Source organism: Pyxicephalus adspersus, chromosome 2 (assembly GCF_032062135.1).
Source record: "Pyxicephalus adspersus chromosome 2, UCB_Pads_2.0, whole genome shotgun sequence".
In the NCBI taxonomy this organism is placed as follows: Eukaryota; Metazoa; Chordata; class Amphibia; order Anura; family Pyxicephalidae; genus Pyxicephalus; species Pyxicephalus adspersus.
Genome location: NC_092859.1, coordinates 130,845,485 through 130,868,511, shown reverse-complemented (window position 1 = coordinate 130,868,511; position 23,027 = coordinate 130,845,485). Strand labels below are relative to the sequence as shown.

The window sequence follows — 23,027 nt, the reverse complement described above, 5'->3', positions numbered from 1 at the left end:
CTTGTTTTCATTTAAAAGATATTTATTTCTTTATTCAGACTAAGGATTTGTGGTAACCCACAGTAAACCACACATTACTGTAACTTATGGTAACCATTTCTGATGCATTGCAGTGATGGTCATTTTGAATGGCACCCCAAAGCATCTTGCCAGTGCACCATTACGCACATGTACAGCAGTACACAGCACACAACATTGCACTGCATTGTAAAATGCTGGTCAGGTAAAACCTGCGTTGGAAAACACTGGCAGCCAAATCAAAATGAATGGGTCGCCCATACCACATTAATATGAAAAATAACTTAACAAAGCACAAATGTCCTAATAAGCCAGATTTTAACTGTGGACACTTGTTTCAAATATGTCCTAGCAGTAACTGTTCTTTTATAGTGCTGAGATGGTGCACTAACATCTAACCACAGCATTGTGCATAATCAAAACAACTTATCAAAAATAGTTTAGGGTTAGACAACCAATAGTTGTTACTTAAGTATGCTCAAGAATAAACCTAAGACAAGTATCAAAGATGTACTTTACAAGTTTACTTTACCATTTCTAAAACATGATTTTTATAATATAGAGATAGTGTTTACATTCCTGTGGCATCACTTATTATGTATTGCTGTCTTCCTATGATTGCTATAAATGTTTACAAAAAACTATATGACATGTGTTATTGTCACTCTTGCAGATCTTGATGAATGTTCAAATGGAACACATTTATGTAGTCCAAATGCAGACTGTAAAAACACCATGGGATCATATAGATGTCTGTGCAAAGAAGGATACTCTGGAGATGGCTTTGTTTGTACAGGTATGTCTTTATAGGAAAGAATTTTCACCATGGATTCCACTTCAGCATTCTACTGATTAATAAATGAAATCCACTCTGTTGTGTGAAGAAGAAGAATAAGTTACATATTCTGAGTAGGAGATCCAAGGAAAGGTATTTCAAAGCAGCTGTGCCGGCACCATTAAAGTTAACCTGCACGGCCAGGTGAAATTAGTTTAGGTTGAATGTTGCCTAAATCAGCATTTGAAATCTTCTGCACTGTAGTAGGGCTCAGAAAAAGAATTGAGAATTGGCACTGGAAAACAATAAGGCCCTGATATAGTGCACATGTACCAAACATAAAGGTGTGGAAAACCTATATCATGTAAGAGAATTGCTAAATATATTAATGTTAACTCTGTATAGGGATCCCTGTCTGGTTGCCATTTATTTAGGTGTCAGCATTTTTTTTTTGTGCACTGATGAGTCGAAGAAAACCCTTCATCAAACATCATTTTATGAGGGGGATGGTATAACCACATGGGAGTGCCTTATACTTTTCATGCCAGAAAGTGAGTATTTGGATAAGGCACCTATAACACAGCAAAAACTTCAGAAAATATTAAACCAGATGCAAATAGGGTAACATTTTAAAGCTATTTGGCTGTATAATCTTAAATGGAGCCATTTAGATTTCTGGCACATTTACTAAAAAAAACAATGGGAAAGGTAATTCAGTAATTAAAAGGTTGACACAGTAATACATAATTTGCATATTTCTAGGACTTGGATTTTGGTTTCATGACTTTTAAGTCTGGACTGAGATTAAGACATCTTTTCAAAGCACTTTTTCATTACTTAATTTTCATGGTAGCTGCCATCTTTTTGGTGGGGTCACTAACAGAGATTAGCGGTAGCATTAAAAATTAATTGAGAATGGGAGAAATATGAAGTTCAAATTGTGCCAGAACTTAAATCATATTCTAAAAGGAAAGTTAAAAAAAGACTTTACTAAAACCATCTGCTTTCCTCAACAGATATTGATGAGTGTACTGAGAATGTAAATCTGTGTGGGAATGGTCAATGCCTCAACACTCCTGGTGAATACCGTTGTGACTGCGATATGGGATTCTTACCAGGCGCCGATGGAAAAACATGTGAAGGTACAGCATGCAAATCTCTATTAGGCACAGAAATGTAATAAACTAGCAATATGAGAAACATATGTGTTTGGTTAATAGTCCTCATTAGAAATTGCTTATGTTCCTGTGGATAAGTGATCTTTATGTTAAATTATTGTGTAGTTAAGATCTGTTTTTAAAGTGTAGGTATAACCAAAGCATGTTTACAACGCATGTAAGGTTGTTTTTTGGAGTGATTAGGCTTCACTTTCCCTTTCCTTTCCTATCCCAGTGAGGGAGGTTAGAAAATCTCTACCAATTGAGAGAAATTCCTTATTTGGATTGTTGTTACCAGAACAGAAATGCACATTAGAACCTTGCCCATTAGAAGATTCAGGGATTGTTCCAACAGATGCCTACAAAAATATTTATCTTGCATTGGTTTAAAAAAGGATTCCAAGGAGGCATGGCTGTCCCTATTTAGCATAGCATATTTTTCTCATTTGGCACAAGTGCCATCGTGATAATTAAAGTCAATGGAAGCACCCTCAAAACCCTTGAAAAAGGGAAATTCCAGTGGTAGAGATACCTGTGGCAAAAACAACTGCTACTATGAATTAGGAACACTGAAAAAAACACAAACAAAAACACCATAGATGTAAATAAAACAATTTTTGGTGCCCATCCTTTGTTTTCTAAACAACCATCTGAACCTAATGTTACCCTCAGCTCTCCTATTCTAGTGCCAACGGTAAATTTTATATAAAATATATTTTTAATATTGATAACCATGGCTTATATAGAGGGAGAATCTCTCCAGAAGAGTTACATAACTGAATGGGGTTCTTTTCCTTACCTTCTCCCCACTAGTCAAAACTATAAATGGTGTTTTAGCTAAAATATTTTTTAAACTCAACTAATTTTGACAAAAGTAATGCATAAATGATAGTCAGTTTGTTTATCTGGTAACTATCTATACATCATCTTGCACTAGTAGAATGAATACGGAGCATGATCAATTGTTTAGTTGAATCATACAATATTATATACAGTAGTACCTTGGTATAAGTCCTTAATTTGTTCCAGATCCTTGGACTTATACCAAACAGGACTTATACCAAACAAATTTTTCCCATAAGAAATAAAAGGAAAATTATTAATCCATTCCCATGAAAAAAAAATCCTATTGTTATTGGCATATTATACATTGATGGGACTGTATGAATTAATTTAAACACTGCTTAATACTAAAATACATAAATATAAAAGCAATTAGATGAAATAAATGAAAATTTAACCTCTCTTTACCTTACTTTACTGAAAAGAGTTGAGTGCCTACTAGAATGGTGCTAAGGAGGAGGAGGAGTTGGTATGTAATTCACAGAGAGTTATAGCGCGGGTTGTTCACTGAATGGTAGCAACTGGCTACTCGTGGGCAGTCGTGGCTTTGTCTCGAGGGAGGTAAATAATGGTAGCGCACGGTGTTATGACTCATTTTGACCCAAACAAGTTCTAGCACAAAGGTTGTATACCAAGCAAAGGTATTTATACCAGGCAAAATTTTTGGTGTCCAAACAGGACTTATACCAAGTTGGACTTATTCCAAAGTGGACTTATACCGAGGTGCCACTGTAGTTGAACTATTGTAATATTAGTTGAATATGAAAGTAATTCTGATGTTCATTTTTATGCTTCTATATATTATATATTAATAAAGAAATATTTTATCTACAGATATCGATGAATGTGCATTGCCCAACATCTGTGTCTTTGGCACCTGCAAGAATCTCCCAGGTCTCTTTAGATGTGATTGTGCCATAGGATACGAGCTGGATAGAAGTGGAGGCAATTGTACAGGTAATGTGACATTGACATTTTAGTAAAAAACAGAAAAGACATAACTGGCATAGTACTATGGACCTACAGACCACGGGTTGGCTAGTATTGGATATATTTCAGATGCAAAGACATCATTTTTTTGGCAGTTTTGAGATAACAGTGGCTCTGTTGTTCTATATACTTTGAGCTGTTGACTGGGAAAAGTAAAATTAGATGCACATCGCAGTAAAATGAAAGGTCTGCTCAAATAATAATCAAAGCCCTTTCCCCATTTACAAACTACTACAAATTAGTAGTATGTAACTGTAAAAAAACATGCAGGCCAGGCAAAAACAAATAAGAAAACCCTCCAGTCTATTGCCAACCCATCTTTTTGCAAGATTTTGGCTGCTCTTTATTCCCTAGAATCTAGTTTAAAACAGAATGACAGACCCTTTGCCTAGGCATTGCAGACAAACGATTTACGCAGCAGTTGATTCCATTTACATTCGTATCCACAGATTTGTTGAAATAACAGATTGTGGTTTGCCAGATCTATAAACAGTTATGAAAGTACATCCAAGAATATGTAAAACTAGGAATATAAATAGAGACAAGCTTTATTAGGATTACATTTCTCAACCAGCATTAAGTGCTCACACCTTCACAGCAATAAAATGTACAAAAGGAGGAATTAAAATGACACATCTTGTTTTAGAAAGGATTGCCCTTTCCAGTGTAGTTCAATTTTCTGCTATTTCAGGTGAGAAAATATTTTACCCTAATGCTGGTTGTCATGCCTTGTTTTAGTCCTTGCAACCTATTTTTATTTGGATGATAAAGTGTGTGCAAAGTACATAAAGTTATAGTTTTTTTTGTTCATTGTTTGTATTTTTAGACATGAGAAGGAGCTTGTGCTTCAGAAATTATAATGCTGACAATCAGACTTGTGATGGAGAGTTACTTTACAACATGACAAAAAAAATGTGTTGCTGTTCTTACAATATTGGGCGTGCATGGAATCGACCCTGTGAAGAATGTCCATTACCAAGCACTGGTGAGCATGATGCAACTTTAGTAATGTCTTCTGATTATATAAAGTTAGATACAGTTGGTGGGCAATAAAATACAAATAAATGAAATAGGAAAAAGAAGATTTTTTAAAAGATATTTGTCAGTGTCAGGAGGATGGTTTGGGGCATTGCCAAAACCATTTGTTGGGTTTTACAAAGGCCATAATCTCCAAATCATATTTAACATTTTTGCTTTAAAACAAAGGTAAAACATGGGTTAATGAATACAACCATGCAGACCAGGACTTTTCCTCTAATGTGACTTAACAACAGACAACTAGCATTTTCTTCAGGAGGGCAACAATGGAAGGCTATAATTATCCCTTATTACAGATTTTCTTTAATGGTATAACAAGATCAACCAAAAAGGAAAACCTTGCACCTTCCATACAAGGAGCTTACCCGAACTTAGTCTACTTTAGTGTTTCAGTATTTTGCACTAGGCTAGCCTAGACCTTTTTGTATTTAATCTGGTGATGCACCCACTGGAGCTGCTGGAAACACAGGGTTTCTGCTACCACTTACATACAGAAAAATGTGTAAAAGTTAAAAATATAACTTAAATGCATCTACAAGGTGTACAAAGCACCTTCTCGGTACTTCAATTTATCATGCAGACATAGCTCTAGTGAGTCAATTTCCTTGCCCCTTTTGTGAATACCCAGATTGCTTATAAACCTCTGTTTGTGATGTATGGGCGCAATTCATTAACACACGTCCTGTGGACTCTTTGCTCATGTTGCCAGGTGAAAACAAACTGAAGTACTAAGCAGTGTCTCACTTTTATCAATTGCATTCACATCTTTCTTGCAAGTTTTAGGGGTTTATTTATAAAGCAGGGAATCTGACATTCCCTCAAACATTACCTGAAGTAGAATCACATACTGCCATTCTAACATATGCACCTAGTGGTTTGTCCACCACGGAGCATTTGAGGAAATGCCTGATTTATAAATAGAGTCCTTAGTGTGATTGGAGTTATACATTATTCCTACTGACCCTATTAGACTGTCTGTGAACACCTTGCTGCAATGGATCACAAGGGTCAACTAAGTGAATTTTTTTTACACAGTTGAAATTTTTACTGGATAATATTGGTAGATCACTGATTACTTTCTTTCAATGCCTATATTTTGCTTTGACGGTAGTATGTTGTTGAAGTCAATAATTTATGGTACAACTGTAGATCCCAGGACCATTGGTCATCCAATGCAGGACAGAGCTTCTACTATTGAAGCCACTGGTATGCTGTATACCAAAAGACCTGAAACAGTGGACTAGGTGGTTTGATTGGTATTCAAATGTTTGTTTAAAAGATGTAGTCAATGATGTCTTCTAATAACATGAAAGGTACTGTATTTTTTTCAGATGACTTTGCTGGACTTTGTGGAAGTGCTCGACCCGGTTTTGTCATTGATATTTACACTGGACTACCAGTCGGTAAGTTTAGCATGGACTTCACTATATATAAATTGCTTAGTGTACAGTGCTAGAGATAACGTGTCCTGTTGTGTCCCTCAGATATCGATGAATGCAGAGAAATACCTGGAGTTTGTGAGAATGGTGTTTGCATAAACATGGTGGGAAGCTTCAGATGTGAATGCCCAATGGGATTTTTCTACAACGACAAGCTACTCATCTGTGAAGGTAAGAAGACATTAAACTGGTTTACTTGAACCCGGCAAATGCCTGTTCTCAAATAGCTGGCAGGGATCACATCCAAAGCTCTGCTCTATCTCTTAATTTTGTAGACACAGCTATTACACAAACCTGAAAACATTGTAAATATCACTTCTTTCTTCTCCTGGGTGGTTGCTTGGCAGTGGAAATATTAAACAAGGTTATATTTTAAGGCCCCTGTTACAAAGCAGTTTGGAATCCACTGGTAAAAATTAAAGTGTCATGCTCACAGCAGAAGGCTTTGAATGTACTGGCACCCTCACTTGTGCTCTTGTGCCCAAATCAAATTCTTTGATAGTGTGTCAATGGGAAACATATTGGCACAGTTTTATGCGTAATCCCAGACAAGAGAGATAATGATGGAATTTAATAAAGGCATGCTATGCTATTTAATGCTGTCACTCTGAAGAAAGTTCATCCACCTCTACACGTCACGATCCTGTCAGATGCCTTCATGTTCTTTGCCAGACAATATAACACAGAATCCTACCATTTTTCTAAGGCTTTTATTAATAATAAGTTATCCAACAAAGGATATCACTCAGACTCAAAACTTTATGCACAAATTGATGAAACAGTACAGCATTCTACTTGTTTAGCATAAAATATAGAATAAAGGCAATTACTGTGTTCCTGTTTTAAAGAGAAAGGCTGTTTTGACCATTATACCTCATTAAACTGGATTTTCAGTAATCAGTTTAAATAAATGATGATGATATATTGTACTGTTTTTATCTCTCACTGAACATAAAAGGCTTCTTAGTACTCCAGTGGTTATTTCAATGCCATACGTACCACTGCCTAGATGCCATCACACAGAATAGAGCAGTCACCCAACATGGAGGGGTGCTGGAACGTACAGCTTGCAGTAAAAAGAAGCACAGTGTGTTTCTCCCAAAGACTTCCCAAACCTCACCTATCACTATCACATCAACAACTGCTTAGCTGTGAAAATCCGAAACCTAAAACTCTAAGATCCCATGCTGTAAATAAACTGGTTGCATATTTGCCAATCTGTAAACACAGCCGAGGCTTACAGGGGTTAATGGTGCCATTCATAAAGTTTCTGTACAGACAGAGCAGCAGTCACTGTGGAAAGAGGGGAAAATGCCCTAACTGTGAAAGCAAACAGGACTCCAAAGGACGATAAACAGGATACTTATTCCACTTGCCTTTGCAGGAACTTTTGATGTAGTACAGTACAGTACATATTAGGACTGTGATCTTAGCCGTGTTCCTGAATGAATAATGAATCGTTATCTGTTTCAAACAGAATTCTGCAATGCTGCAGATTATTACTTGCGAATTTTTGAAGCCGATACATAGATATCATTGTAACATGAAAGTCATTTCTTAAGTTTTTTGCATTATGATAGTGTTTTCAGGAGGGGAGTATGATAACATATGTGGATTTTTTTATTTGCTAACAGATATTGATGAATGCCAGAATGGCCCAGTGTGTCAAAGGAATGCAGACTGTGTAAATACTGCAGGAAGCTTCCGCTGTGACTGCAAACCTGGCTACAAGTTTACACCCACAGGACAATGCGTCGGTGAGACATTATGTAACACATTCAACTGTACTAAATAAACTTGACTTAAGTTCATTTCACAGCATCTACATCTGTAATGTTATTTAACCAAACCTATCCTTGTCAGATTGCCATTCATTATGTTCCTTTTCCTTTTACTGTTATCTTATCTGTGTTTTCTATTCCTGCTATTCAAATAATATCAAAACAGAACTCAATTTTAAGTACAATATATTTCTTTAGAGTAAAAATCATTCTCCATGCTCGTTTCTTGAGTATGTATGTAAACCCTAAATTCATTTTTCACCATGTTTGGGTCATGTCCCACTGTAGACAGTTTTCTTTTGGCAAACCTTTTGCAGTTTCTGCCAGTGACAGCACTTTTGCATTGGAGGATGACAATACTAAGCCCCCTGCCTTTGGAATTCATACAAGTTTCTTTGGATTGCACTAGGTAGCCTATCAGATAAAAAACCCAACTGCCCACTGCATAAATTCACACTGCATGCAACAGTAAGTATCATGGTAGGATTTTCAGGTCAATGACAACAATAGATTTAAAAGAAATATTTTCCTAAGAAGACCCCTTTACCCTACATAGGCATGTGGCACATGTTTTATAGAATACCCAGTGCTATTTGCATCATGTCTTATTCAGAAGAAGCTTTTAATTTTTTTACTCTCCAGGTACTATGTTGCAGTCAGACAATAATACTAATAGCTAGGCAAACATATGGCCGTGAATTTAGGATCATGCTCAGGTAGTTGTATCTGTTCGTTGATAGCTTGTACACTTCTTTTTTCATGACTATTAGAAACATACTACATAGGCATTGATGTTGCCAAATTACATGTTTTTTTTTACAGGTAGTAGACCCTTAACACCTCTACAGTATAAACTTATACTGGCGGTTAATTTATTATTTGACAGGTCACTTTGTGCCGATACCATATGCACAAGCACAGACTAAAATCTCAAAACAAGTTTTTCTGGCGCTGGTGTTTAATCACCTGGCTGGAACTCCACTTTATATCTAAAACTCTAGATAGCCAAGTAAATCATTGGGCTCCATTCCCAGATCTTTGGGATCAGAAGTAACTGGGTTGAAGGTCTCACGGTGTAGTAAGAGGTACTTGCCCATCAACTAAAAGAAAAAGGAAAAATGTTGCTTGAAGGATGTACTTCATTTCACTTTCTGTTCCAGAATTGTAAAGGAAAGGCTTTATTTTTCCAGCCTCCATCTCTCTGTAGGGGCAAGTCTATTGTTTCTGCTCCTTCTCCAATGCTATCATGAAAATCTTTTGTCAGTGGGGTGTTGATATAAACTTGGTCCGGAATACATTGAGGTGCTTGTATAAAGATGTTTACAGATTCTCCCATAACCACTATTGTAAGCAGCTTACTGGAACAGGAAAGCTGAAGAAATATCAGATGTACAGAACAATATTGCTGATCACATTGGCAGTCCATACACCTTCCTGCCATTCTCTACACATCTAATTGATAGCTGTTAAAGGAAACAAACCTGCCTGGTTCTTGGCACCCTGCAAACCTTGAAGGAATAGATTATGCTCTTATGAGATTTTTTTTTTTGCCATGTAAGTTCACTGTACAGACCAGTTTATTTTATAGATTAGCTTTAGGTTTATACTAAGTTTTAAGCACTTTTCATAAGACCAAAAAGATTAATGAAATCAACACCGTGTCAATCTGATCTATTCAGTCTTATTAAACTTTTATTACAACCATTTTGTTACAAATGCAGTCAAAATAAATGCACTGATCACATTAAGGGTCTTAATGTGAGATTTAGTGCTCTGGGGAGTAAATAGTAGCATATAACAGGGTAGAAAAGGATCAAATGGAGCACAGAACAGAATTTATTGCTATCATATTGTGGTCCTATTGTGGTTAAAACAGTCAATAGGTGTAATTTTTTTTATTCTGTATCCAGTAGTAGTTGGTCATATTCAATTGAATTTGTTCTTCCAATGTTGAAGAAGTTTCACAGCTCTCCAAGCTGCTTGATCAGTCTCCTACAGTGATAGAACTGATAAAACAGCTTAGAAGGCTGTGAAATATCTTCAACATTACAAGAACTAATCCAGTTAAATGTGACTTAAGCTGTATACACACGTGCAATTAAAGTCGTTGGAAAGGATCTTTCATGATCCTTTCCAACGACTAACGACTGTACGATGCATGAATGAGAGCTGTATATACAGCACCGTTCTGCTCTATGGAGAGGGGAGAGGGGGAAAACAACAGAGTGGCGCCCCGCTGCGGGCTCTCCCCTTTCACTTGCATTAGGATCGTTCGTTGTCCATCGTCCGTGAATTTGCCAGGAAGGTCGTTCGAACAATGGACGACTGGCACTGTACACACACCAGATTCTCGTCCGATATCGGGCCCGAGCCATTTATGGGCCGAGAACCATTGGATGTGTGTACGTAGCTTAACTACTACTAGATATTTATGGTCAGATGTTGACAGAATGCACATATAGGTGTCCATTGACAATAGTTGAAACGTCCAGCTTCTAACAGTTGTGCTTTAGGAGGATTGGTACATAAACATGTTGGCAAGTGTGCATGTTTATGTACTGTCCAGATACTTTTTAGCATCAAACATACATTGGTAGATCTTGATGGATCAGTAATTATTGATTTTGGGATAAGGAATGAACTGGATAAACTGCCTGTGTTTTTTGTACATACGATATTAGGATTTCCATCACTTTATCAAAAATGTTAGGGAGATAGAAATAAAAATATAAACACGGAGTTGTCACAAATGACCAATCTGATGTCCTTTTTCGTTTTTTTGCAAAAATAAACAACAATCTAAATTGAATACCAGGGTCTACACCACAGCCCCAAACAGTTCAATTGACCTATTACACGAGTAGACAGATCACAGTGTTCCGGACTTTGTTTTTAAGGTAGTCAAAAGATACTGTATTCCTTACTTTTTAAGATTTGTGCAAACCTTCACAATATTTTTGTCCCAATACAAAACAAAATGATCCAGTAATTAATTCCAGCTTTGTTCCAATGTGCTGTGTCTGGTTTTTCTAAACCCAAAAACAAAACACACATCTGGTCCTTGGAATGCTTAGTTATTCTTGTTGATCACAACAAAGACATGAAGATATCATTAAACAAAAATTAGCAACATGTTTATTCTCATGATCCACACTTCTGGTCTCATTATTATAGAACTTTGCATATTTATATAAAGTGATTGAGGAGGTTAGAGTTGTTTAGAAGAAGGAAAGATGACATTCTTTGACAAATCAAATACGCCTGGTGAACATTTCACTGTCTCCATTCATATTGGTTTCACCTAGATAAACAAGGACATAAAAACATCTTATGGGCCTGCCTGATGCATGATTCTCTTTATAATATAATCACAACCAATCTGTTTGTCTCATTATTTCTCATATGTCTCTGTACAGATCGTAATGAGTGTCTAGAAATTCCAAATGTCTGCAGCCATGGAGAGTGCCATGATAAGGTTGGAGGATATTACTGTGTGTGTCACAATGGATTTAAGACCAATGATGATCAAACTATGTGTCTGGGTGGGTACCAAAAAATTTACTATATTATTGTTATGCTTTCATGTGTATTCCCAATAGTAACAATTTGCAATGGCAAAATGCTAAACAATACTGCAAAACAAGTGCTTTTTAGATTTATATCTGTCACAAAAGAATTCATTCTTATTATAAAAAGTTGGCCTTACAGAGGATAATCCTTCAATAGGATTAGAGATCAGCATATTTTAGTATTGACAACTGAATATCCACATTTGCCATGATAATTTTGCAATGATTCTAAATATATTTGCAGCGAATGGATTATGTCACTGAGGAAAAATACACTCGACCCTTATGTCATATTTACGGTTGTGTTAAGCCAGCTTTTTCAAATAATAATAAAATAAGAATGTACTTGTACTTGAATCTACTGGTTAGTGATAAAGCTCATCGGGCTCAATAAACTCCCAAGCATTATGTGATTCAGTATTGCTCAGAAACAAGTGCAAAAACAAAAAAAAATAGTGGTTTTCATCTCCTGTGGATAAAAAAAGAAACACAGACACATAAGTTGTTAATTCCTTAGCAGCAGAATGACACCAAAACACCTATTTAATAAAAATAGAACATATAATTGTAAATAAGCAATTTATTATGTACTGCATCTAAACATACATCTGGATCATTCTGTATTTCTCAATGAGTTATATTGTTTTCTTTCTTTTTGCAGATATTAATGAATGTGAAAGAGATCCTTGTGGCAATGGGACATGTAGAAATACAATTGGATCTTACAACTGCCGCTGTCATGATGGGTTCATCCTTTCGCACAACAATGATTGTATAGGTAAGAGATGAGCTGCTTACTGTGATGGTACATTCTTTTCTAGTACAAAAGGTGTTTTTTATTAAAAGCAGTATAGAAATAGTAATACTAACAGAATACAAAAAGACACAAAGGTAAGTTTGATCAAACAGCAACATGGAGTTACCAACAGACAGATTTTAAGGGTTCCTAGGAATCCCTTATCAAAAACGTAGATCACTACAGAGAGAAGAACAAAAGATAAACCAAACACATAGTTCAAAACAAGACATAATTCAAGTTACAATAAGTAAAAATTGCAAACGTAAAAAACAAAACAGCATAGAACAGGGGAGAAAAAGAAAAAGTAGGGAAAGGGCAAGAAAAAAGGGGAGGGGGGGTAAGGAGAGGAGAGAGAAAGTAGGGAAAGAAAGAAACTTATCATGGGAATCAGACAGGACATTCTTTGAATGCAGGTGCTGCCTGCTTTTGGCATAGAAGTTTCTGGTCCTGAATGAGTTAGGTACATTGGGATTCTTTGTAAATTTTTGTAGCTGTGTATTTTTTGAAAGGTGTTCAATTTGTGAGAGAATTGATACATCTTAAACATATCTAGTGCTAAGTAGTATAATACTATTAAACTACTAGTATAATCACAAAATCATTATAGATTTATTCTTACTTCAGAAAGTACATTTTGGGGCCCACATGACCACAGGTAATTCTATTCTTTTTATCACAATTCTAACCACTTTTAGGTGGCCTTACCCTTTAAACACTAATTGGTGTCTTAGATTTTCATTGGGTGTTTGTCCCATGACTCTGTCACATAAATGTGACTGCTTTAATATAAAGGTTAGTCTGTTACACTGGGATAAAATGTGTTATGAAAACAGCTGTATATATCATTTATATCCTTCATATGGGTCTGCAAGGTAATAAATCAAATGCAGGAGTTTTATATGAAATAAATATATATATATATATATATATGCACACAACCTGCTCAAAACATTAGATTCTTCTATCAAGAACTGTATTTAAATGGTTAAAAAGTTTGCACAGAGGTAGAGCGATTCACAGGAAGAGCTCCCTTCTTTCATTTTGCCAATATTTTTTTTCGCCTACACAGAAATCAGCACACTTTTTTCTCTTTGAAGATAATCCAGATATTAATTAGGCAAAAGGATATGACCCATTCTATTGTTTTTGGATAAAGTAATTCTCATGACAAATATGACCATGACAAATTGGCTTTACATTTTTTGTGGTTTGCAGACTACTGCTTCTCTTTTATGGTTGGAGTCAAAACACATTTTCACTTAATATTCTGATTTTTATCAAACCTCAACTGTTACCCGCAGAGTGGAAATAGTGTTATGAATAAAACACATAAAGTTTGCGTTACATGCCATGTAGGTTTTCATTAAATATTGATTTATTGGTGAGATAATTTCTTGGGCGCTACATTGTTTCATAATAAAACAATGTTTTCATCATAATAAAACAATTTTGGAAAACTTTGACTCATTTTCCCCAAGTCTATTCTGCTTTTTTTCATTTTTACTTCTACTTTTTTTGATTTATTTCAGATATTGATGAATGTGCCACTCTCAACGGTCAGCTATGTAGAAATGGGCAGTGTGTCAATGTTATTGGATCTTTCCAATGTATCTGTAATGAAGGATATGAAATGACATCTGATGGAAGAACATGTCTGGGTGAGTTTAACCCTTTACTCTATTATTGTTTAAAGATAACCAGGGAACTGCACAATACTAGTGAGGTATGGTGTATGGTATACATATATTTATTAATAAAATACCAATTGCAACAACGGAGACTCCTCTAGAATCCAGTAGCAGGTTGTGTATGCTTACGTAAAGTCAATCAGAAAAATGTTACACCGTGTTATACCAAGGACAATGTTGGAGTTTATCTTACTTCCAGTTTAGGTTCTTTGTAGTTATTGAATGCCTTTTCTCGAAACTCTACACAGTCATATAAAAAAGTAGTCTAAAGCCGCCTTATGTCCCTACATTTTAGAGCTTTCAAGATTGAGCAGATAATTTTAATAATTTTATTAAAGTTGCACTTCTGCAGATCATTATTTGGCTGTCCAACACAGTAATGTGCCCAACTCATATATAGGATTTGTTAGGGCAAAGCACTCCTTCAGGGTATGAAATACCGCATACTGAACATGCGTGAGATCACCATCTTGTTTTAATGACAAGAAAGTCCCTTCTGCACATGGCCGATTACTTTATATAGAAGGGTTATCTACCTTATATTAAATTTATACTTCTATATAAAGTCAAAATTGTGGTGATAGGTCTTCTTTAAAGTGGTAGCCTTTCCTAATGACAGAAGAGGCTGTGCTTGAATAAAGTAACTCTTGTGCACATGCACAGGAATTAAATCTCCTTAAACCAGCCAAATAAAATACCCAAACCTGGACTGGGTGAAGACAGAATTGCCAATGACAGAGGGGATTGTGTACATTATAGAGCTGGAAGTGTCCTTCTGACAGGTAAGTTGGCCATTATATGCAAATATGTCGTGCTTCACTTCCTAGCAGGAGGTCATACAGCATCTTCTGGCTATTTTCTCCCCCGGCCAAACTGGTCCTTCCCCAATCCTTTTCAATCAAAGGGATTTTAATTCTTGCATGCAAATTTATCCACTCGTCAAAGCATTATGGTATTTGCATTTTCTTCTGCTTGCACCAGAACTGAATGCTCTTGTACAATGCTTAGCCAGCCTCTTCCATCAGACGTAGCAAAGCACAGAGACCCAAAAAAAAAATAAAGGAAAATCATAAAAATAGAAAAGGTTTTAATTTAAAATTTGTATCAGCAAAGGTTCAACTTCAGCTTTAGGATCTCACAAGTTCACTTTATGATAAACTAATTTTTTAGTGAATGAGAAAGAATGAAAGAGAATGAAAAAAATTGCTTTAATTGTATTGTGTTACAGGTCAAATATGTGAAATGCCTTGGAATGTTTGAATAAGTTGGTACTTTCCTTAATAAATTATCCTAAAATGTTTTATTGTCATGAAAATATGAATACGCAAGTAAACTGGAATCCTCTGTCAGTGATTTATGTCTTGTTTTATGTAGTGCTAATTCCACCAAAATGAAAAATGTTGCATGAAGTACACAAATGGCTGGCCAGTGAGGCAATCCCAAATTACGTCATCAGAATGAATAGATTTTTTAAACCGTTGCTGAGCACTTTGTTACTGTCTTTATTTTCTTTTATTCTGATAAAATTGATCTTACTGTAATATCACTGTGTTCTCCCTAGATATCAATGAGTGTGAACTTGATCCAGGGAAGTGCGCTCCTGGAACATGTCAGAATCTGGATGGCTCCTACCGCTGTATCTGTCCTTCTGGATATGTGCTGAAAGGTGACACATGTGAAGGTACGGGGACTTAGTCTAGAATATAAATATAACTGCTGAGCTTTATGGGAAATAATCTGACCTCTGAAAATATTTTGTCATTTCAGACATTGATGAATGTGTAGAAGAGCCAGAGATTTGTGCTCTGGGAACTTGCAGCAATGTTCCTGGCAGCTTCACCTGTCTGTGTCCTGAGGGTTTTGTACTATCATCAACAGGAAGGAGATGCCAAGGTAGAGTCTCAATCCATTTCTACAACATACAGTGGTGTCATTAATATTACAGTTATATAATTCCTTATTACCTTCTTGTAAGTCCAAAGATGAGCAACCTACATAAAGTAGTTATCTTACCAGTACCACAATGCCCTGTTTTCCTTGATATAACGCATTGTACATATATGACAAAATGGGCCTGATATAATAAAACTCCCCAAAACTGGAGACAATTATTATGGGAGAACCTGGGTGATCCAACAAACCAGGAATTGATTTTTAAAAATCATTTGCTAGCAAATAATTTCAGCCATGGACAAGATCCATTCTGGGTTTGCTTGAATACGCAGGTTTGTTCTTGAAAGTCTATGATTTCCAGTCTTGGTAAGTTTTACCAAATCAGGTCTAATGTGTTTAATGGAACGTGTCTGTGTTGTAGCCAGTAAATATTCAGATTTTATTTTTACTGAAGATTGATAATTAAAGACTTTAGTTACCAAAAGCAGCGGGGAAAAAATTGAAAGCTCAGAATTGGTCTTGGGTAGGGCCTATTCATCCAGTTACCATGGACAGCCAGTGGGTTTCCTTTCAAACATTGTAAAGCCCACCTAAAGACAAAATCGAACAAGGTACATTTTCAAAGCAATTACAATAATCAGTGCAAATGATAATATCACCTATGCAAATAGGCTTTTCAAATTAAAAAAACCATCATGGAACTTGTCAAATGAGCAGCCACAGGACATCTTGTTCTTTTTAGTTTTCTGTGTTAGGCCCTACAATTTCTCTCCTCTTAATTATTGAGACTTACCACTTCCTCATGTAGCCATATGGGAATAATACAGGGATTCTGGGAAATGATAGTCTGGCATCTATTGTTCTTCCCACTTTGGGTGTCATATGGTCACACAGGATTGACACCCCTATCAGCTGAATTTAAAGATGAGAAGCAATAAAAAGTAGTCAAGTATGCAACCACATTTGGCCCAAAACAGATATTTTCCAGTTTGCTTCTATACACACTTGTGTTAACTCTGTTAGAATTTCTAATATAATTGGGTTAGTTTATCTGTAAATATATATCCAAACATCTTTATTTTATTATTGTAAATACTGAGTCACATAATATTGACATTTCATTCTTTGCTAAATCATCCAAAAGTATCTAACCTTTGGGGACTCCGGTGGTGAAAGATCTGTTCTTGAGTCTCCGGGTTTGTATAGTCGGCATGGGCATTACATCACCCTCTTTATTGTATTTTCAACTTATTTTATATTATGAAAAGTGAAATAGAAATAGTGTGAACACCCTAATGTGAGAGGCAACACCCAAAAAGGTGGGTGAGAACAGCTGCAATGGCATGGGCATTTCATCACTGGATGTAATAATAATTTCTGAAGATCATCTTTTTTGAATATTTTGAAATCTTTAGTATGTAAATTTTATGTTAGTAGTATTTGGAAAAGAGCACTAAACCATGGCAACATTGGCAAATAGTGTCAGAACAATGAAAAAAATCTTTGGGACTTGGTTTGACCAGGTGAGCATTTTAGGAAGTAACTAAATGGTTTAACAAGCAGTCTCCATTTCAAATTTATCTAACAATTTTATCTCTTTGGCCATGTATTATGATCAGGTTCAGCAATCAGCTATAAGAAGGGTAATACCTGACTGCTGATGTCAGTCAACTCTTTTTATCATGTTTAAGTAATATAAAAAGAGAAACAAGAATCAAATAATTAGCATAAGCAAAAAACAAGTATCTCCGGTTTGTGTGCAAATTTGTTCAGGACAAGACAAAAGCAAGCCTATAGTATCTGTCAATTATGAACAACTGGAGGAAGGCAAATAATAATAAACTGGCAGAAGTCTAATTTTTTTCTTTTTGCCCAGGGGTATTTTGGTTACTAGTATGAGGTCATGGTTCCTTCTTCATCTGCAGTAGTGGTTGTGGGTGGACTCTTCAATAAAGAGCACACACTGAGGTGTAAATGTTATTCACTAAACCTAGGCTGCATGAGGAATCTGCAAAAGGAGCAGATCTATGACAGCCTGGGCCTGGAGGATTGGGTTAAGTGACAGTAGCCGTCATTCACCCTAAAAGACTAGTGACATCTAGTGGTAAAATTGTATTAGTGTTGAGGGTGTGTGCAGCTTCAGAAGGTAAATTTTGCAGCAAAAAAACATTATTACCTTTAATAATTTTGTCCCAAGAATTAAAATATTCCACTGTTGTTTTAGTTCCTGTCTTTTTCAGTATATTGCCACATTTAGAGCTGATAGAACTACCTCCCAGGGTGTGATTGAGAAATTTTTGGCATCTTATGTTTCTCTCTTTTTAACAGATTTACGAGTTGGTCTCTGCTACACCAAATTTGAAGCAGGACAGTGCCTTTCTCCAAAGACTCTAAACCACACCAAACAAGAATGTTGCTGCGCAATGAGAGAGGCAGGATGGGGATCTCCATGTGAAATATGCCCAGTGGAAGGAGATGGTATTATTGCTGTATATTGCAGATATTTTGCTGGCACATATCATAGTAACTCATGACCATACAGTGTTTTCAAATTTCTATACAGAACTACAATCATTTTTCAAACCTATTTTTTCTAGGGTGTTAGTATAAAATATTTATTATACAATGGCAAAAAACACATTTATATCACTGTGCAATCAAGCAAAATAGAAGAAATTCCCAGACAATCCCACAGGGAAACAATTACTCTGTACAACAAAACAGTTTTCCACCCACCAAAAGCTGGCAGAGGGTTTGCTTCAAATGCACATGAAAGCTGAGCTTGGAAGAACATTTATAGATGTACATGATGTGATGTCCAAGTGGACCCATTCCAAAGGAAATCATGAGAAATGCGTGTGCACATTCCGCCAAGTTATTGCAGGAGATGAACTATTCATGTTTGATCAAATATTAAGGAACATTGCCATTTTAACCCCACACAAGCCAATATTAGTGGCCAAATCACTTTTCTCATGTCCATAAAGTGATGAAGTCTTGTATGATTATAGATTGAAGATAAAATATAGGGAATTTCTACATTTTGTTTCAAAAACACATTGCCTTAAGTCTGCACCGTAAGTGTTTGCTGATTAATGTTGTGAGCTGCATGTTTACTGATAGGACTTTGTTACATCACGTCTGTAAGGAAAAGAATTCTTTGCCTGTTTTTAGATATGATATTCTGTTGAGTAAGAAGACTGTGAACAGTTGCTTAGTATTTTGTAAACTGTATATGCTGCCAGTAAACTCTTTGTCTGGTTTATTCAGTTTTGGCTATACCAATGGCAATCAACTCTTGTCATCAAGACTAATAGCCATGCCTATTTCGGTTCTTTACGTAGGCAACATAGTGTTCTCTTTTTGATGGTAAAGCTGCAGTGCCCATAGTGGGATAAAAACAGATAAAGTTAAGCCACTACTTTTATATTATAAAGCAACTCCAATGGAGTGTAGAATGGATTCATTCCTTGCCAAATATTAACTGGTGTCAAGGAGCACTATGGGGACGTCTTCCTCCTCCGGAAGGCCAAACTGACTTTGCAGCTACAGTTATCACTAGCCCACATTAATCATCCATATATTTCTATATGGCAGCCCAACCTAATGTACCTATTAGTAGTCCATGTTGCATTAACAGAAGTAGCCTAGTTTGCACAATATTGTAAGGGTGGGGTCAAAAGCTAAAGTATTTTTATAATTCAAAGAATATAAAGGATTTGTACAAAGTATAATACAGTTAAATGATTTAATCCAAGATGGAATATGATGGGTTTTTGTGTTTTTTTTCTTAAGAGGCTTTCCGAGAGATCTGTCCATATGGAAGTGGTGTGGTGGTTGGACCAAATGATGAGCGAATTGGTAAGATGTAACCCTGACCAATAGAAAAAAAAAGAATGTGAAACGCGTTGTGCTGACTTTACAGTGTGCTTTTCCTCTTCCAACTTTTTAAAGACATGGACGAGTGTACCGACCCAGACAGATGCAAGAATGGTCAGTGTATCAACACAGATGGATCATATCGGTGCGAGTGCTCCTTTGGATATGTGCTCTCAGGAGATGAATGTACAGGTCCGTTAAAATGTCACTATAGTAAATCATGCTAAATGTGTTTGCAATGAGTAAATAAGTAGGAAAGTCTTTAGAAAACTCAGATTTACTACAAGAAGTGAAGTGTTCACTTAGCAAAGAGAATTATCACTGTCCAAGAAATAATACACAAAAAAAGGGAAGCTGTGCCGAGCCATGAAATAATGTGCAAGCAAACATCATGGTTTTTTTTAACATTAACTTATTTAATATTTATTAACTTATGAATAGATATTTTTGAGTGTTAACTACAGGAAGTGAATTATTTCTTGCAGAGTGATAATTCAACTTGCTGATTAAACAGCACCTTAAATCAACCCCATTGTTTATCCAACTTATATATAGGACATAATATTACGTCCAATGAATATAGTGGTGAGAGCACATATGGATATATTACATATCGGGGCAAACATTCTTCTTGTTCACAAAGTTCATTCAAGGTTTTGGCTCCTCAGGATTAGATTTGTGACTCACCGCTGAGTTACATTGTCCCCCCCAATGTTTTTAAAGGCTTACTAAGAACAAAATCAACAATAAAGTCACATAACTAAAAACACAAACAAACAGCCTCAATAGTACATGTAAAAACAATATTGAGTTTTTTTCAATGAAGACTAACAACCAAAGCTTTCTGTTTTAGATATTGATGAGTGCACTGTTGGAAACCCATGTGGTAATGGAACTTGCAAGAATGTGATTGGAGGGTTTGAGTGCACATGTGAAGAAGGCTTTGAACCTGGACCAATGATGTCATGTGAAGGTAATTCTTTTAAGTTAAATTTAATCCAAACTACAAATGTTATATGGATCATTTTAAATTTCAAGAGACAAGTAAAACAAAATGATTGACCTCAGTTTCATTAATGTTAATTTTAGTAAACTGTATATACTCAAATATAAACCAATTTGAATATAAACAACACTTTTAACTGAAAAAAAACTGGAAAATATTTTGACTTGAGTGTAAACTCAGGACACAAAATGCAGCCAACACTGCTAACACTCAAAACATTGATCAATGGAAATGCCAGTAAATTGAATATGAATAAATACATCCATGTTTTTTTTCTTTTTTAAAAAAATATTTAAAAATTTAAAATCAAATAAGTCCAAATCCATCGAGTTCAACCACTATAGAAACAGGTTTAGTAATTTTTTGTATGGTTCGTCATATATTACATAATTCTTGCAATTGCACTTAATATAATCTAATCACATTTTCACATTCACAGTAAACTTTTTCCACCACCTCAAAACTTTTAGATTACCCCTCGCTTCCTGTTAGGACAGGAAGCCCATGAAAATCTCTCCATGATGTCACAGAAGCAAAGGTTGTCCCTCTTAACAGCTCCTTACTCTAAATCCCCATCGTGTTTATCCCTATTCTATGCAAAATTCAACAAAATCCCTTCCTGGAGCTGGGCTATATATAAAAATATTTTTTACCATCCAGTAAGGTTTTTTTTTTGCTTTGTGATTAGCTCACAGTGAGGATTTTATACAGTAACTGACACCACGATGCCTAATAATAGGTTGAGACAAGCATCTGTCCTAATTGCATTTATTAAAATAATGTACCTGTACCGACCTACATACAAATTCAACTTAAGAACAAACCTACAGTCCCTATCTCGTATGTAACTAGGAGACTTCCTGTATGTAAATAGAATTTGGTCTAAGGAGCTACAGGTTGCCTACAAACTGGTTACATGCCATTTTATATTTGAATAGTCTTCTTTTAATTTCTCCCCATTATTCTTCTAGATGTTAATGAATGTGCCCAGAACCCTCTGCTGTGCGCTTTCCGATGCGTTAACACCTATGGTTCATATGAATGCAAGTGCCCAGCTGGTTATGTGCTCAGAGAAGACAAGAGAATGTGCAAAGGTGAGTGGCAAATACAAGTGGTTGAACGGGGTCAGAAGCTGGAAACAAAGTGTATGCGTGGAAGGGGGCTGTGGATGTTAAACCAAGAGGGTTGGAATGCAGACTTCATTTTTTATAGATTTAAATTATTCCAACATCTGTTATAACGATCTGGTTTATTTTCATTTTGTACTTTTCTTTATTTGGGTATGTAAAAGAACATTTGTTACCATCATCACTCTTTGTTTTACAGATCAGGATGAATGTGAAGATGGTCTACATGACTGTGACTCTAAACAAATGATGTGCAAGAATCTCATTGGAACATACATGTGTGTATGTGGACCAGGGTTCCAGCGTAGACCAGACGGAGAAGGCTGTATAGGTACATTAGCGTCACATTCTGTTTGGAAGCAATAAGTATTTGAATATTGTGTATAACTACAATATATTACATTTTTACATTTCAAAACATGTGTGTCTGGCCAGAAGTAATTACATTTAGAAGCCTATGAAATTATTAGTGTACAAGACTATTGTAGAAAAGACATTTGGATTTTTTTTTATATGTAATGAAGAGCTTCTGTATACTGATAATGTGATAAGCCTGTATACAGGTATTATCATGAACTGATCAAGTGGAGGTAAATGAGACAAGCCTGTATGCAAGTATATCTGTATAATGGTCAAATAAAGGGTACTGGGACAAGGCTGTATGGGGAGATCTCTGTATTTTGACCATCTCCAGCATAGATTTATCCCATTTTTAAGGTCAGGTTTGAACTGATTAGATATACCCAAATGTAGAATACAAGAATTTTGGGTGACCCGCCAGTAATAAATGAGTAATAACTGCATGATGGTTAGTCCATGTGTAACATGTGTGTTTTTGTTTCCTAAGATCTGAATGAGTGTCTTAAACCCGGACTTTGTGAAAATGGAAAATGTCTAAACACCATGGGCAGCTACAAGTGCGAGTGCAAAGACGGATTCAATGCCAGCATTACAGAGACAGAATGTATTGGTGAGTATATAGAGACAACAAGACATAAAGAAACAAAGCATTTGTTGTCATACAT

The 23,027-nt window shown here is 35.8% G+C and overlaps 1 protein-coding gene across 1 annotated transcript in view; it reads left to right on the top strand.

Annotated features, from left to right (window-relative positions):
- The window catches only part of FBN1 (fibrillin 1), a 157,323-nt gene that overhangs the window by 121,028 nt on the left and 13,268 nt on the right, over positions 1–23,027 (top strand). Inside the window, exons 33-51 of the mRNA XM_072399100.1 lie at positions 692–814; positions 1,810–1,935; positions 3,628–3,750; positions 4,610–4,768; positions 6,153–6,224; positions 6,306–6,431; positions 7,895–8,017; positions 11,458–11,583; positions 12,272–12,388; positions 13,939–14,067; positions 15,659–15,778; positions 15,865–15,990; positions 18,319–18,468; positions 19,786–19,851; positions 19,945–20,061; positions 20,723–20,842; positions 21,847–21,969; positions 22,202–22,333; positions 22,850–22,972. Coding sequence (XP_072255201.1) covers positions 692–814; positions 1,810–1,935; positions 3,628–3,750; positions 4,610–4,768; positions 6,153–6,224; positions 6,306–6,431; positions 7,895–8,017; positions 11,458–11,583; positions 12,272–12,388; positions 13,939–14,067; positions 15,659–15,778; positions 15,865–15,990; positions 18,319–18,468; positions 19,786–19,851; positions 19,945–20,061; positions 20,723–20,842; positions 21,847–21,969; positions 22,202–22,333; positions 22,850–22,972 — 2,301 coding nt within the window. The remainder of the gene's footprint in view (positions 1–691; positions 815–1,809; positions 1,936–3,627; positions 3,751–4,609; positions 4,769–6,152; positions 6,225–6,305; positions 6,432–7,894; positions 8,018–11,457; positions 11,584–12,271; positions 12,389–13,938; positions 14,068–15,658; positions 15,779–15,864; positions 15,991–18,318; positions 18,469–19,785; positions 19,852–19,944; positions 20,062–20,722; positions 20,843–21,846; positions 21,970–22,201; positions 22,334–22,849; positions 22,973–23,027) is intronic.